At 41.5% G+C, this 15,371-nt stretch overlaps 1 protein-coding gene across 1 annotated transcript; it reads right to left on the bottom strand.

Annotated features, from left to right (window-relative positions):
- Nucleotides 1-1,145: 1,145 nt before the first annotated feature.
- On the bottom strand, nt 1,146-15,041 carry LOC112553874 (synaptotagmin-4-like). The gene is made up of 4 exons (XM_025221347.1): nt 14,610-15,041; nt 10,886-11,742; nt 6,556-6,679; nt 1,146-5,718 (listed from the first exon to the last, which is right to left on the bottom strand). The coding sequence occupies exons 1-4, from the start codon at nt 14,641-14,643 to the stop codon at nt 5,411-5,413; spliced, it is 1,323 nt and encodes a 440-aa protein (XP_025077132.1). The 5' UTR covers nt 14,644-15,041; the 3' UTR covers nt 1,146-5,410.
- Nucleotides 15,042-15,371: the final 330 nt, after the last annotated feature.

Below are 15,371 nucleotides of genomic sequence, written 5' to 3'. Positions count from 1 at the left end.
TCATACATTGCATGCAGCTTCTTGTTTTCCGCGAAATGGATGAAGAACCATTCATTTTAAACAAAAAAAACGAGTCTAGGTCTTTCTGGAATATTCAATGAGCGTTTTTGATTGTCTTTCCTTTTCTTTCTTTTTTTTTTTTTTTTTTTTTTTTTTTTTTTTGATAATTCTGTTTATTCTTATTCAGGAACGTTTGTTCAAGATATTTTTCTGTTGTCACATTTTGTCTGGTCTGACTTTATTTTTTTATTTTGTTTCCCACTGCTCTATATGCGAGATCAAGCTGTCTCTGTGGTTCTGCTTCTTTTTCTGATAAATTTTTAATAATTTGCACTAGATAATTTTTTGTGCACAATGTTACTCGCAGCGACTTGTTCGAATTTAATTTGCAACTGGAGTGTAATTTTTTTAATTAACTCCTCTCTCATTCTCTCTCTTCCTTTTTTCCCCTCTTTCTGTCTTTGCAGGCGGTTGAATACCCACACCTTAAAACTAATCTCAAAGCTAAGACTACACTCTACCTGTGCACACACCTTTGCTGGGGAGCCCAGTAATTGTTTACAGATCAATAAACATTAACAGAGTTATGTTCTGTACACACCACAGGCAGGGGCTCAATCAGTGTACAGGGGTCAAATGAAATGTCAGAAAACTAAAGATGGCCATTAAATCTTCCTGTATGACCACCCTTTGTGTGAAATAGTATAGCAAACCCATCAGTTCTAACAGTTTTTATGTATTCCGAATATTTTTGCTCTTTTTTTTATTGGGGAGAGGTTATTTCAGCGCAGCAGTGGATATATGAGCAGACTCAGTATCCTTAAGTTTTTTTCTGAAATCTTTCCTAAATTTTACCTTTCTGACATTTATGCGTTTCCTTTGATGTGCAAGTATTTGTGCATCCTCTGTAATGGCAACTGATCTACCATAACCATTTATAAATATATATTATTGTGTGTGAAATGGTATTAGTGCGCCTTTGTTTGTGGAAGAATCATTTGTGATCTCTAGATGATTAAAAAACTACTTTTATTCGTTCATTCTGAGGTTTTCGTCTTTTCTTCTGACATTGTCAAGAAATATTCTTTCTCTCGAACACTCATACCCTGATTCGCTCACCCACAGAAACCATTCGACCCTCGGAAAACAAGAATACTTCTGTTTTTAATCAAATAAAGTTGGCATGAACTGCTTACACTGAAGAAAGAACAGCTGCACAGTGTCGGCGAACAGTGAAGCCCACATCATTGAAGACACAAGGTTGCAGCAAAACAATTGTGATGTGTACGAGGTTTCGAACCGAATACAGTATAATAGGTAATCACATGTGGGAGAACTGGTGACTGAAAAAAAATTACAAGAAAGAGTAGAAAGAAAAACAAGAACACACAGTCTGATAAAAAAAAAAAGAGAGAATAAGAGTGAAGCAAAGAAAAGAAAGAAGAGGAAAAGGTGTAATCCAGAAAGACCAAGAGAGAGAGAAATAAAGAAAGAAGACAGGTGACACGCAATCTCGAAGAATCCAATAATTACATTATTGTAATGTTAAGTACAAGATCCGCGGTATACATAGATAGGTATACTTGCATGCACATATAATTAATTACACGCAGTGCACTACTTGTGATTACAAGCTAATTGCAATGCTCGACAGTCAAGCCAACTTTCCTGTTAATTTTCAATAGTTTAATAAACTGTTTTCTTCCTGTCGTCAAACTTGGTACAGGAAGGAACGAAACCAAAACTACAGTTTATTACAGGGATGAGAATGTGTGCACATAATTATCTAATTATGATAACATTATCTAATTGCCCTATGAGATAAACAAAGTCTTATAGAACTCAAGCCTGCTTTCAAAATTTTCACATTGGTCTACAGGAACTAAAAAGATTTAATGTTTTAAAATTAAAGGTTCCAAGCATAAATATTTGCTTATTTTTTTCAAAAATTTAAATATGTCAAATATTGTTCAATCAGCTTCAACACAGCACACAAATGCCTGAAAGACTTCTACAAGAACAGATGTTTATATGTACATCGCAAAACCGCGTTTGGTGGTCCATAGTCGACATGGATGATAGGACCACGATGAAGATGAGAAATAGGTGGGTGTTTGTTCGGTCGGACCATAGAATAAGATTGTAAACAGATAAAAACAAATACTGTTCATTATTAAGACAACGACATCAAAAACAAACTCTATGTACAAAACTGATTAATTTACGACTGGGACCCAAGCGGTAAGAACTATCATTCAACAGGGTTTACAATAAAAGAAAGAGAGGAGTTTGAACGCTCGGATTCCAGAATGTCTTCCCCTTCTGAAGGATTTCAGATATCGACTTGCCCGTGTGTGCTGCACTTAATGCCCTCGGTGGCTGCTGATGGAGATCAAGGATGGGGGAGTGGGATGGTGGAGGTGATGGAGCCAGACAGGTGTTTTTGTGCTTCATGCCTCGCGTGTCCCTTGGGAACATCATCAGTTGATGGAGGAGGAAGGAGACGTGTAAGGTCTTCTTAGAACAGCCACCCGGCTGCACCCGTTCATAATGTTCATTGCAGCAGTTTGTCACCTCATTAAACATGGCATCAGTTGTAATGCTATGGTGTCGATCATACAAACAACATGAGGAGAATAGAACGATCCTCTGAGTGGTGTCATGTCATGGAGACAGAGAGAGCAATACACTAGTCCTCATGGCAGAGATGGACCAAAGGTACTCCAAGTGAATGTGTGTGTGTGTGAGAGAGAGAGAGAGAGGGAGTGAGAGACAGAGAGAAAGAGAGAGCTACATGCTGCGTTTCAAAAGCCAGGACTATCACTTTGAAAAAAAAAATTTCAACGGAAGCAGACTTCACGAGACTTGAATTCAAAACCGAAAGTGCAACTACGGCAAGTCGGAACATTTGATAATGATGTGCAGGTGTTTGTTTATATCAGAAATGAGACAACTTTATCCACAATCATTTCAATCTCGTAATCTGGACACCAGCACCCATACAAAACATACTATTTACACAGTGAATTTTGTTGTTAAAGCTATATGTTGAAGCCACAAAGCATCTTGAACTATTGTCCTTACTTACCTGAGGTTTATCATCTTTGATCTTTAAGTTTGGCATGTAAAGCACTCAAGTGAGATTTACTTCTAAAATAAAACAGCAATGAGACTAACAAAGGGGTGTACGGAGTAGAATTAGCTTCTTTTTGTTCAGCAGACTCCTGTAAACAATTAAGTTTAGTGGCTATGTTTGCGACCACGCAATTATCAAATATTTTGTGTTTATTTATGCGTTTGATTGTGTGTTAAAAACGAATACACGCAGAAATAAATGAATTATACAAATTACAAAAGTAAATCAGAAAGATTTAAAAAAATAGAAAACAAACTGTGTATACGATAAAACTCTCACATTTTGTTTCAATTTAAAGGACAGACCTCACTCGCGCAAATGAATCCGTTCTTTTGCCGGCTGTACGGGTGCACGGATACCCGACAAAAATATAAGAAGGAAGCGAACGCCTTACGCAACGAGTTGATGACAGGAGAAGTGAAGCTGAGGGTGAACAAGGTGGGAGACCAACATCACTTAGTTCCTCTGATTCCCTCTTACATTCATGATGGGGACGGGACACATGTTTTCATTCTCACATCTGTTTCCATGGCAAAGCTTCCATTAGTTCGACATGCTGGTTTTTTAGCATCTCCAGCCTTTGTGAATTTAGTATATGTTTGTTTTTGTTATTTGTGTTAGGACTCCTTTCCTGAAATAAATTCATTTTTAATTCATTTTTTTCCTGTTGTAGTTGAGGCTTCTTGTGCAAATAAATGTCTTCTGATGAATTCATACCATCAGTTAACTACACATTATCAATATATGCAATATGTTGATGATAAGTATGGACTTTATCACATCATTTCAGTGTCAACTGGATTTGGAATCTGTCTATTGCACAATATTTCAGAATAGATAATCTCTTCCCTGTGGATTACAAGAAGAATGGTAATGATAAAACCGTGGATGGGACATAATGGCTCACAAATAAGAAAGAAAGAAATAAGGAAAAATAAAAAAAGGAAAGACTCCAAAAAGATATTATAAGAACAAAACTGTGAGAATGTAACACTGTTTTAATCATGTTCTATGTGTTATTTTGAAAATTTTTATTTTAAGGGAGATCATGCCACCTGGGTTTTGTCGAATAATTATAAAAAGCAATAAAGTTTGTGTGAGGTCATCTGGTTTCCCGGATCATAGATGACATTCTTGCTGAATCCTTAAATAAAAAAGAAAGCCACCTAGCCACAAATCACTGCTGAAGAGCTACACAAAAAGAAATCCTCCTGTCCAAAGGTGTCTGTCAAAGTGAAGGTATCCTACCCTGTGTTATTGCGCGTTCGCACTGAGTTCACCCCGGGTGCACCGTTTGTCAACAGAAATCACAAGGAAGTGAAAGTTTGCTACATGGTTACCATTAGTTCCTAGCTTACCACCTCTGTCTCTAAAAAATAAAAATCTTGCTCACATTTGTTTCAGAAATCGTCGGACAGTCCACGATGGACACGAAGGACAGGACAACGACGCTGGACGACAAGCACATCAACGACACGCACAACAACACATGACGCATGCGCCACAGTGTGACCTTCCAATGGGCTTTTAGTGCTTCGACACCACTATTACAATGTAGAAAACATCATGATTGGCTATTTACAAATACAATATGTATCCTCTTGGTTACGATCAGCTCGGGGTCAGTAATGACCTAGGTAATGTAGATAATGGGTTATTACAGAGAAGTCTGTATCTACAACTACTCGGGTTAGAGGGTATTTTCAATCCATTGTCCTCTTGGAAAACCAACGAAACGAAAACGAACTTAAAATCAGAAACAAAATACAAAAACAGATCGTTTATCCCTTCATCAGCACTCCCAGATCAACAGCAAAACTTATCATGAGCAAACCGCAGTTTCTACTTGAAGTTTTATTGAGCGAAATGTTGGACAATGGGAAACTTTACAGAACGAGGTTTTCTTCTTCCTGTAATCACCACCCGCTAAAACAGACGCTCAAATTTTTAAAATAAACTTCGTGGATTTTTTAAACGGTTTAACTATAATTACCGCCGGCTTTTAAATGGTTTAGCTATCATTATCACTTGTTCTATGATCTCACCATGTTGTACAACACACAGGGAGCTGCGCACTGTGAAAACTTCATTATTTTTAGTATCACACGCATTTATTACATTTTTTAATATTTCTAACAGTCTCTTACAGACATCCCTCCCTCCTCCACTAATCTACCCTTCAGCACCCGCATCCCCCACTCCCTCCATCCATCTGTCCACAGACAGCCCAACCATGGCGGTCACGGCTGATTGCCCCTCGTCTCCTGGAAGCTGCTACTCACTCAGCTTGTGCCACTCGGCGATCTGTTTGCGCGGGCAGTTCATGACCTCGTTCCAGTGATTGGCCTCCTGTCCTCCGATCTTGACCCCTATCTCCAGGCGCCCGACCACCTCGTTCTTTGTCATGCGGTCCCAGTCGAGGACGAGGAACTCCAGCGAGATGTTCTGCAGGCCTTCATTGTAAGGGACGTCGAAAAGGAAGGACTCGTTGAAGACGGGGTTCAGGGTTCGCTTCTTGACATGGGTCTTCTTCTTGGCGATGCGTTGGCCGTTGTACAGGAGATAAATCTTGACGTAAGGATCTGCAACAGAGCGGCACTCGTTACTTGGGTAGCAACACTGGCCTCTTGTAGGGTGTATGCCATGCATCCATTCTTTCATTTCTCCTTCTTCTGCTTTTTCATTATTTTTTTTTTATCTCCAGTCCAGTAACAACCTTGATTTTTTTCCAAGAACAAAACAGTCTACTGACTTAGAATCATGAATTGAGTGTTGGACATGACGTTGGACACTCTCTAAACAGGTTCAAGTAAAAAATGTCAACTGATTATGTAACTGCGCATGTCAGCGCAAAGGAGGAACTAGAATCTGCGAAATAAATGATAAATAGGGATCGATTATTTAAAATCAGATGGTGTGAAATACATAGCTATCGACATGTTGACCAGAATGTCGTTTTTTTGTTTGCTAGCATCGCACTTAGCAAGAACAGAAACAGTTTTTGTGTCCTGGCGGTAAAAGCAATTTGTGTTGACGATGCCGAGCCTAGAACTTAACAGTAATCGATCTTGTAATGGCTGTTGATTTGTTTTATGGTGGCAGACAGGAAGGAACTATAAGCCCAGTAATCCCGTTCTTTTGTGTGTGTGTGTTTGAACATTGCGGTCAATCGCTACATTCTGGTTAAGATACAACACAAAACAAACCTGCTCTTCACGAATCACGCACGCACGTACACACAAAGATTCAGACACATACACACGCAGACATTACACAAATATGAAGTCAAATGTTGTTTTTTAGACACATACAAACACAAACACACACAAAGACAAACACACAAACACAAACATACACATAAACACACACACACAGATACAAACACAAACACACACAAAATGTTAGGATTGTATTCTCACCCGACAGTCCAGTGATGTCCATCTTGGGTAGATTTCTGGCCTTTAGCACCACCACTCCCAGACGATTAGCTGCGGGCTGGTAGCAGAGGGACACGAGTAACTCTCCACGGCCTTGATTCCGGAACTGTCAACAAAAACACACACCACGTGACACAAAGTTCATGAACACAATAGGACGACTCATTAAACTCTGCATAACCCTACAAAGTCTGACTGATATCCCCAAGCTAGACCACCCGTCCGAGTCATTACATAAATCTCACCCAACATTCATGTTCATGTCGATATTTTAGTTCAGGGTCCTGTTTCATGTTTTTTTCCCCCGTTTGTTGCGAAGCAAGCAGCTGCAGTGGATGTATCAGTCGATGGTGGCGCAGTGCCTGGACGTAGGGCAACAAAAACAAGTTTCAAGACCCACTACCGTTGGGATACCGCCATTTGTACTGCCTCCCCTCGATCAGTTTGACGGTGTACAGCTCTGTCATGGCCCCCAGACACCGCCACGACCCTTCCCTCCTCCCACGCTATTGATCTGTGAGTGGCTCGGTCCTCCTCTCGGCACCAAATCCACACCGAGCTGCTTGAAAAGACTGCGGAATCCACCGGCCGCGGTTTCCATGGTTATGTGGGCACAGGAACGGTCACTAGTGTCCGAGAACGAGGGTGGAAACCTGACGTCAACAACGGTTGCCCTGGCAACCCCGCAGTGAAGTTCGGTTCCACCTTGTGACCATGTCCTTGAAGGTGTCAACATTTTATGTAATAATTTTTCTTGACAGTTTTCATTCGTCTCTCATGGTTAATCGTTTGAAGATGGGGAGGATGTTTGTAGGCGTTTGTCTCGGGAATGGATGAGTTGTATTCACTAAGGGTAGACTCCTGCACTGAACTGTGAGAAAATATATTTTTGCACCTTCGGTAGTCCATTGATTTCTTGTAGATTTTTGTTGTTGTTGCTTTTTTTACATGTGCTGTTTAATTATTTCAAACAAAGGTCTTAAAGTGCATCGTTGAATAGTAAATGAACGTTTCTTCCAGTAGGACTGATGTTATCTGTCGTGGATGTTGTCTTCAATCAGCTCTCATTTTCTTCTTATCTGTTCTGTTGTTTTTGTTGTTTTTGTGCGTATGAATAAGATATGTGTGCGTGAGTGAGTTAATGAGAAAGAGAATGAGGAGGCTGTGTACTGATGTGAAAGTAAATGGACAGTGCTTTGGTTGCCTCCGCTTGAAGCCGCGAGGCCGCCATGTTGCTGCTCGTGCAAGGACGCTGTCTCTCACCTGTAATTTTCATAATTTTCGTAAACTGTCAAAGCAGTAATTTTTTTCTTCAACTATTGTAATTGTTGTTTTTTTTTTATTTTTTTTTATTTTTAATGAGGAGTTAGGTGCCAGTCTGTTCATCTTCCGTACGATGGCTTATGTGATATTCTGTTTTTTGGTAGTTTATTATTGAAGCTCCAAAGAAAGAAAAATATATCTGTTTGCGAGCATAAATAATAATAACTTATGTGTTGTAAGATGATGCGTGATTGCTTCAGCAAGTGGCACCACAAGGCGCGCAGGTGTCTCCAATAATGTTGGATGAGTGTGGGTGGGAAAAACAACTTCTCTGACGAGAGTGACTTCTATTAGAGCTGACATCATCTGAGATTTCCGAACCTCAAAATAGCATTTCTTGCTCAAAACCAAGACAACCTGCTTTTTGTGAACATCACGTGTCCTGCTTCGTGCTACTCACTCCTTGGAGGAAAGGAACTGCGATGTCGTTATGTGGGGAAAAAATAAAGGTGGATGTGAACATTGGAAGTCAGAGAACCGTTCACCGTGTCATTTCCCTTCACAGACTTCACCTACACTGTCGCACAGAAAATCATTTAAAGGCAGAATTCAAGCAATGGCAAATGTCAGGAGGCCTTTGTGCTCGACCGAGGCAAACTAGAATTAAAGTAATATTTGCTATCCACAAAAGGGAATAATCAGTCATCCGGATTTTTTTTTTCTCAAACGAAGGAATCTTATTCATAAATAATATTAGTTAGGATCAGGTGATGTATTGCCAGTAAAAGATGCAATGGTAAAAATAGAATAAAAACCGATGAGAACTGTGATAAAATCTTGATTTATTTACAGGGGTGAAAAATCGGTGAAGGATTAATGTGATTATAAAGTTTTTTTTTGTAATCAGTAAAAATCGATCACCGTGATTTTTTCCCACTTCCTGTCCTCTTTTCCCCAGACGGAAAATAAAAAATATAGAGGTGGGGAGTGGTGGTTAAACACTGGTTCATGAGTAGAGTGAGAGGCACAGTGAAGGGGGAGGAGAGTTCATGCAAACACGCGCATAACAAGGTCGCCCGATGTTGTCATGTGTACCGAGCGTGACAAGTCTGGAATCGGTTGGCCTCGTTTCCCAGAACTGGTTTCTCTGGTTTTGGTATTTCCCTGTCTCTGGCTTCACTCCTGAAGTGTCACAGTTTCTCTCTCACACACACGCAAGCAAGCACACACCCACTCTCTCTCTCTCTTTGCGTGTTTGTCAATTAATTTGTAAAAGGTGACAACAAACAACTCAGCCCGGACCCCATCACGCAACCCACGTACATGGAACAGGACTGATGGGTGCAGGGGATGTCGGGGATTAGAACCCAACTGTTCATGCCAGTCAATTAGCCAGTGCGCATGTCATGAAACAACATCAGATAGAAACAGTCCTTCTTGGTGACTGAGTGAGTGTTGCTCGTGAAATCATTCAGCGTGGCCGCAGCCCTTGAGTAACATTTGTCAGGCTGTGATAACAAAACAATAGCTTTTTTTATAATTCATGTCTCGCATGAACACCAACCCATTAGCTGTAGAGCCTCTCAAGTGAACACATGTCATCACCTGGGTTCCTGCCAGGTAGAGAGTCAGAAACGGATAGCAGAGTGGTTAGAGCAATGTAGTCCGAATCCGGAGGCACGCCGGTTCGATACCCGTGTTAGCAGAGGGAACTTGCAAACTTTTCAAGTTGTCAGTACATGATCTCATGAAGGATTTGGAAGGGTAAGGCAGTGAGAGAGAGAGAGATGGGTGCCCCACTACCTGTAAAAAAAAAGCCTGCCCCGAGGCCTCGAACTACTCGCCTTCAAAGTGTGGTTCGCAGAAGACCTTTACCAACTAAGGACCGAATCATCTCACAGTTGCCTACATTTCGTGGTTCAAACCCACTTAAGCAGTAATTGCGTTTTTTTATTCCCTGTCTGTCAAGGGGTGGGGAGAGGCAGGGGTCCTTAGTAAGACTAAGTGCTACAAGTTGTCGGATGGTCTGTTGCTGTCAGGAGCGGCCGCCAGGTAAAACTTGTTTAGATAAACACCTGTGTAGACATGCTCCTTGCAGACAGCGGGATCAATCAGTCTAATCTTTGTACCTCCGTGTGTGCGGGGTGATGTGAACGTTGTGAACAGCTCTCACTACCCAAACTCTACTCACAGAACGGTCGACAAGGCGGATTAATCTTCAGTAATCACCCACATGGGTAGAGTGATATTCAGTAATCACTTAAAACAATCCCCAAGAGTGGATACTACTCAGTAATCACCCACACGAATAATCGACAGACCAGAGGGACATTCAGTAAGCAACCATCAAACAATTGCCAAGACGGAGAATATTCAGTCATCCCCCGGAGGGCGACCAACAAGACAGAGTGATCTTTAGTCATCCCCCACAAGACCATGAACAAGACGCAGTAAACATCATTAAGCACCCAAATAAACAAGATGGAGTAATAGTCCACCAGAAAATGATAAACAAGTGACACCCAGTGATCAATCTTGACCATATGCTGAGGGTGGTTGTTTACTCGCTCCCACATGACCGGACAACGCTCGCTGATTATTGATCGTTGATCTCCCTGTTAAGAAACTCTCCAGGCTGTGAGATCGGATTCTGTTAAGCGATAAGCTGCGGAAATATTACCAAACGCTACACATCAGGTAAAATAAACTGCATTTCCGTGTATTTCAATTAGCAAGGGGTACAGCTACAAGAGCACACCTTGATGCATACAGAAATAAATAAAAATTAAGAGGGGTTAACATAAAAACAATTGATAAATTAGACTAGAGGAAAACACAGTAAGAAATATTCCTATAGAAATTTTAAGAAAAGTTTCTAAGACATGCGAGGAGATAAAGTTCAAATGCATACAATCGTTAGTTGCCTCAGTTTATGTAAAATTACTCCAAACCCCTGCTCACCCCTTTTCCCCAGGATCCTAAACACCGATGACAGAAGGTTTTCCTCAGACACAAACTGAAAATCTGGACGAAAGTTCTCTGGACTAACCTTCAGGTGGCGCGGCGTGATATCTCGCGTGACGAGTGCCTCCTTCTTCTCCACATCGATGTCGGACAAGGGGTAGATGACCTCGCCGATGATTTCATCGCGCGAGAAGCGGTCGAAGCTAAGAACGACGAAGTGCAAAGTGATGGCCGGCATTTGGTTGGCATTGATGCCGTAGAAGGTGAAGGTCTCGTCGTACTCGGGGTTCAAGGTCTTGCGCACGACCCGTGTCTTGCACTTGTGTTTCTTCTCCGGCAGCAGCTGCAGCTTGACGTAGGGGTCACAGCCCCCCACGGCGGGGTCACGAGGTGGCAGGTCGCTGGCACGAACCACGCTGACCATCAGGGCGCAGCGGGCTTCGTCATGCTCCACGGAGAAGCTAAGACTCCCCAGCTTGGTGGGAGGAGGATGGCGGGAAGGAGCCTCCCCCGACTCGTCCGTGTCGCAGCACCGCTGCTGAGCTTCCTCCTTCTCCGGCGTGGCGCCATCCTTTTCGTTTTCCAGGTACACCTCCGCGGCTTTCACGTGCACGGGGTCAAGCCCTCCTCCTCCACCCGATTGCGAGAAGCCCGTGGTGGGCATGCGCTCCAGGGAGGATCCTTCGCCGCTAGGTGGCGTGATGGGACTGGTGGCCTTGGACTTCATCACCTTGGAGCCGCCGCCTGTGCCTCGCACTGGGATGCTCTTCTTGAAGCTGCCCGAGCTGCTCTCTTGCAGACCTTTCTTGATGGCAGACGACAGGCGGTTCTGGGCGTTTCGCATGATCCGCCGACGGTAGCACTTGTAGGCCATGGCGGCCATTGCAGCCACGAAGACCACGCATGCCAAGCCGATTACAACGCCGACTGCCGGGGACACCGCTGGCCAACAAAGTCAGATAACTCTCAGTTGAAATTTGCTAACATTTTTAACTAGCAATTGTGTCCTTCTCTGTATATTGTGTTTATTACCTAACAAAACTTCCAAGTGAGAATACTGTCAGTCTTTTCCAGTCTCCTTACATAAGAGAAAATCTTCGCAATATTGTACAACATTAACACAGTCACTAATCTCGTGAGCATTGTCCAGGCAGCAAGTTCATTACCCTGTCACTAAAATAGTCTTTAATAGTGCAAAATGCGGCAACAACATATATTAACAGATGACAAAGATTTCCAGGCTCACATAGTCTGAAAAAAACTGAAAGGAAAGGTAAACAAGCTAAACATCGATTACAACTTCAGTGCATCTGCAAAAAAAGAGAAAACGCAGTAGTGTGCTATGAAAGAAACTAGAAATACGATAGAATGTATTTCGGAATAACCACAAATACATATCTCATACTCCAGAATAAACTACAAGTAGGTACACTGTACTTCAGAATAAGCTAGAAATACGTTATACTGTATTATGGAGTCACATCGAAATACTTGTATTACAATATAAATGAGATATGCAGTATAATGTAAAGCGGAATAATCTATATATGTATATCCCAGAGTCGTATTATTCAGTTTGTCATATTGTGAAGCAGGAAGGACATTTTCGGCAAAAAGCAATAAAAAACAGGCATCTAAAATCTTTTTGTCCCGCACATATTTTCTGGGAGAGAAATGTCCCTTATCTCAGTTGCTCATCAAATATGTATTGTGTATATACATAGACACATTGTTATTCCGTATAGCTCTTATTTATTGGTAATATTAAAAATAGGCTTCTCTTTATACCTCAATAACAACTTCAAAAACCTTCCCTTTAAGGACTGAAGCATTTTATTTTGTGTGTACATTTTTGTGGTCTGCCTTCTTTTACTAAATACTCTCGTAGTTTCGGGCAATGTCTTGGTGACACCAACACCAATGTCATCAACAAAGTAATGTCGGCGAAAAAAACAACGACATCTGAAAACATTCTGCTTATATAAACCGCATTTTAAATGACCCTCATCGTGCTTGGAAGGTCTCTACCTCCAGGGAATGGCCTCCTGATGCCGGTCTTAGGCCTTAATCACCCTCTTCCATTCCCAGCCACTGTTCCCTCCGTTACCATGGGAGCCCAGCTTTTCATCGATCTCTACATCGCACGTGCCGACAGCGCTTCTCGAGAATGTACGCCATGCTCGTCGTGATCAAAAAAAAAAAAAAAAAAAATTCTCAGAAGGGGGAAAGAAATCATCTAGAGGAAAGTGTCGCCTAGTTGCACCAGTAGCTTGCCGTAAAAGTTCGAGAGTAAAATCGTCCATTTTCCGAGTCCAGTCCACGTTTTAGGTAATTGCGCAGAACGAAGACGCGGACTGCGGCGATGTGAGTGTAAACAGCTTCCGTCGAAAATCGATGTTTTGTTAGTTTTGCGCAAATGTTTTGAAACTACTTCTTCTTTCAAAAAAAAAAAAAATTATCTTCATGATCTTGCCTCCTACTCTCATGTCCAAGTCTTTCCTCAAACAGACAATTTATTTACGTGATCTGAGCTTCATGTCTATTAAATTGTAATAATTTTGTTTACAGACGATTCCTTACACTAAACATTAAATATACAATGAGTAAACGATAATATTTGTCTATCATACATGCTCATTTCTGAAAGCAGAAAGAGATTATGTCAGACAATTAGGAACAGAACTGTCTTCGTCTTGCTGCTCACACCTACACATGCACGTCATCTCATTATCATTGGTGTCGCTCCTTTTTCGTTTCCAAAGTTGACGAGTTGTGCTTTACCAAGAGTCAGAAATAAACTCTTTCATACAAATACCAATCCCAACAAATACGGTATATAAGTAAGTAATTGTATATTTAGTTTCTATATATATATGTTTGCTTTTTTAAAGCCTTTCAGATGGTGACACTTCAATTCAAACATATTGCCACATCGACTGAAACCCTTAAGCAACACTCGTTTCTATTTTTATCACGAACACAGACTTAATCACTCCCACCCACCCACCTATCTACCCCACACACCCAGCCACCCGAGTGGTGACGTCGCCACAATTGTGTGCAGTAGAAGTCGTTGGGATGAGGAGACATTTTGATGAAGAGGAAAGGAAAGACGAGTTTATACAGCAGAAACAATGATTTGAGTGTATGTTAGAAATTCCACAGCTTTTATATTTACTGACAGGAAAAAAAGTGAGGCAAATTTGTTTGTTTGTTTGTTTGTTTGTGTGTTTGTTTGTTTTATATACAACTCGAATATAATGTAGTAAATATGCTAATGAGTCGACGTCTCACGCTTCAAAACAGAGCACGATCTAATAATTTTATCAACAAATGGTGATTAAATGTAAATTTCTTATCAAAACCGCCTTTCTTATTGAAACAGTGACTGTTAGATAACGTACTTATGGATTTGTTTATTTATTCACTCTAGTCCATTAACTGTTGATCGTTGATCATACAGTTCGCCAAGACAAATATAAATGTAATATTTTCTTTATCGGAATCTTGAAAAAGCTGAGGAGATTCTTTTCTGAAATATGTGCAGCAGTATAGACATTTTATATAACTGCTGTCAGGGTCTGTTCTTTGAATCACCTTTGGAAAAACAACATCTTTTCTATGAAAAAGGTGTTTAATGAACGATTAATTAATTGATATGCGTGAAAGACAAACCGTAAAAACGACAGAAAATTCCTACTAGATGGTATTTTACAGAACCATGAAGAGCTCTCTCAAAGAATATGGACAGCGAAGTGGAGCCTGACCATGACTCAGCTGACAGTACAGGAATGTCCAGAGCTGCTTACCTCCTCCATGGATCGTTTCGTCGTGGGCCCCCATGAATGGAAGAGAATAAACACACGGACTTTTTTCTCTACAACAGCGAGAAGATAGTGAAATACGGCCTTCGAACGCCCACTGCTGTTTCTTTGTTCTTTTCCTGCAGCTCTATGCACCTTAGAAGGCCTAGGACAAACAAAACTTTGACCTATACTGTTCTGTCTGCCATTCTCTTTCTGTCCAATATGGCGTCGGCAGAAAAGAAATGGTTTCCCTCCTCTTCCAGCACCGGAGCCAGTGGCGTCAGTGCTGCATCAGTGTGGCTGCATGCGCGCTGTCTCTCTCTCTGTCTCTCCACAGAATATCGATCTCTTCTTGCTGTTCTCTGGTCTCTGGTCTCGTTCCAACAGTTTGACGCTCAGGACGTCAGCACAAACTCTGACGTGGATTGGACACCGCCGCGCGACCAGTTCTCCTCTCAACAGCAGTCAGCTTCCGGTCTTGAGGCCTTTTAGTGTTGTTGGGGGGTTGGTGGAGGGCTCACACGACGATTCGATAGTCCATTATTAATCGCAGTGTCAGGTGTTGTTCCTTGAACTCTAACCTTTGTCTCGATGCCGCGCAACGTTTTGTGTGCGTTTGCCGTGCGTGCGACACGAACACAACCGACCGTGTCACGCTGGTTATTATTTGACAAAATGTAATATGGGGGCAAGAAGCCCGCATCACTTTGGGTGACAAACCAATCGAATATTTGCCTTGATGAGCTGGTTTATTAAAAGTTTATT

The sequence above is a fragment of the Pomacea canaliculata genome, linkage group LG13 (genome assembly GCF_003073045.1).
Source record: "Pomacea canaliculata isolate SZHN2017 linkage group LG13, ASM307304v1, whole genome shotgun sequence".
NCBI classification, from domain to species: Eukaryota; Metazoa; Mollusca; class Gastropoda; order Architaenioglossa; family Ampullariidae; genus Pomacea; species Pomacea canaliculata.
Note: the sequence above shows the minus strand (reverse complement) of the source record. Positions and strands in the feature narration are given on the sequence as shown.

What these genes read in the sequence shown, in the direction of transcription:
- LOC112553874 (XM_025221347.1), bottom strand. Translation starts at nt 14,643, where the DNA reads ATGGGGGCCCACGACGAAACGATCCATGGAGGAG. An exon ending in CGAAACGATCCATGGAGGAG is followed by an intron (nt 11,743 to 14,609) that starts GTAAGCAGCTCT and finishes TTTGTTGGCCAG; the next exon opens with CGGTGTCCCCGGCAGTCGGC. An exon ending in TCACGCCGCGCCACCTGAAG is followed by an intron (nt 6,680 to 10,885) that starts GTTAGTCCAGAG and finishes TTTTGTTGACAG; the next exon opens with TTCCGGAATCAAGGCCGTGG.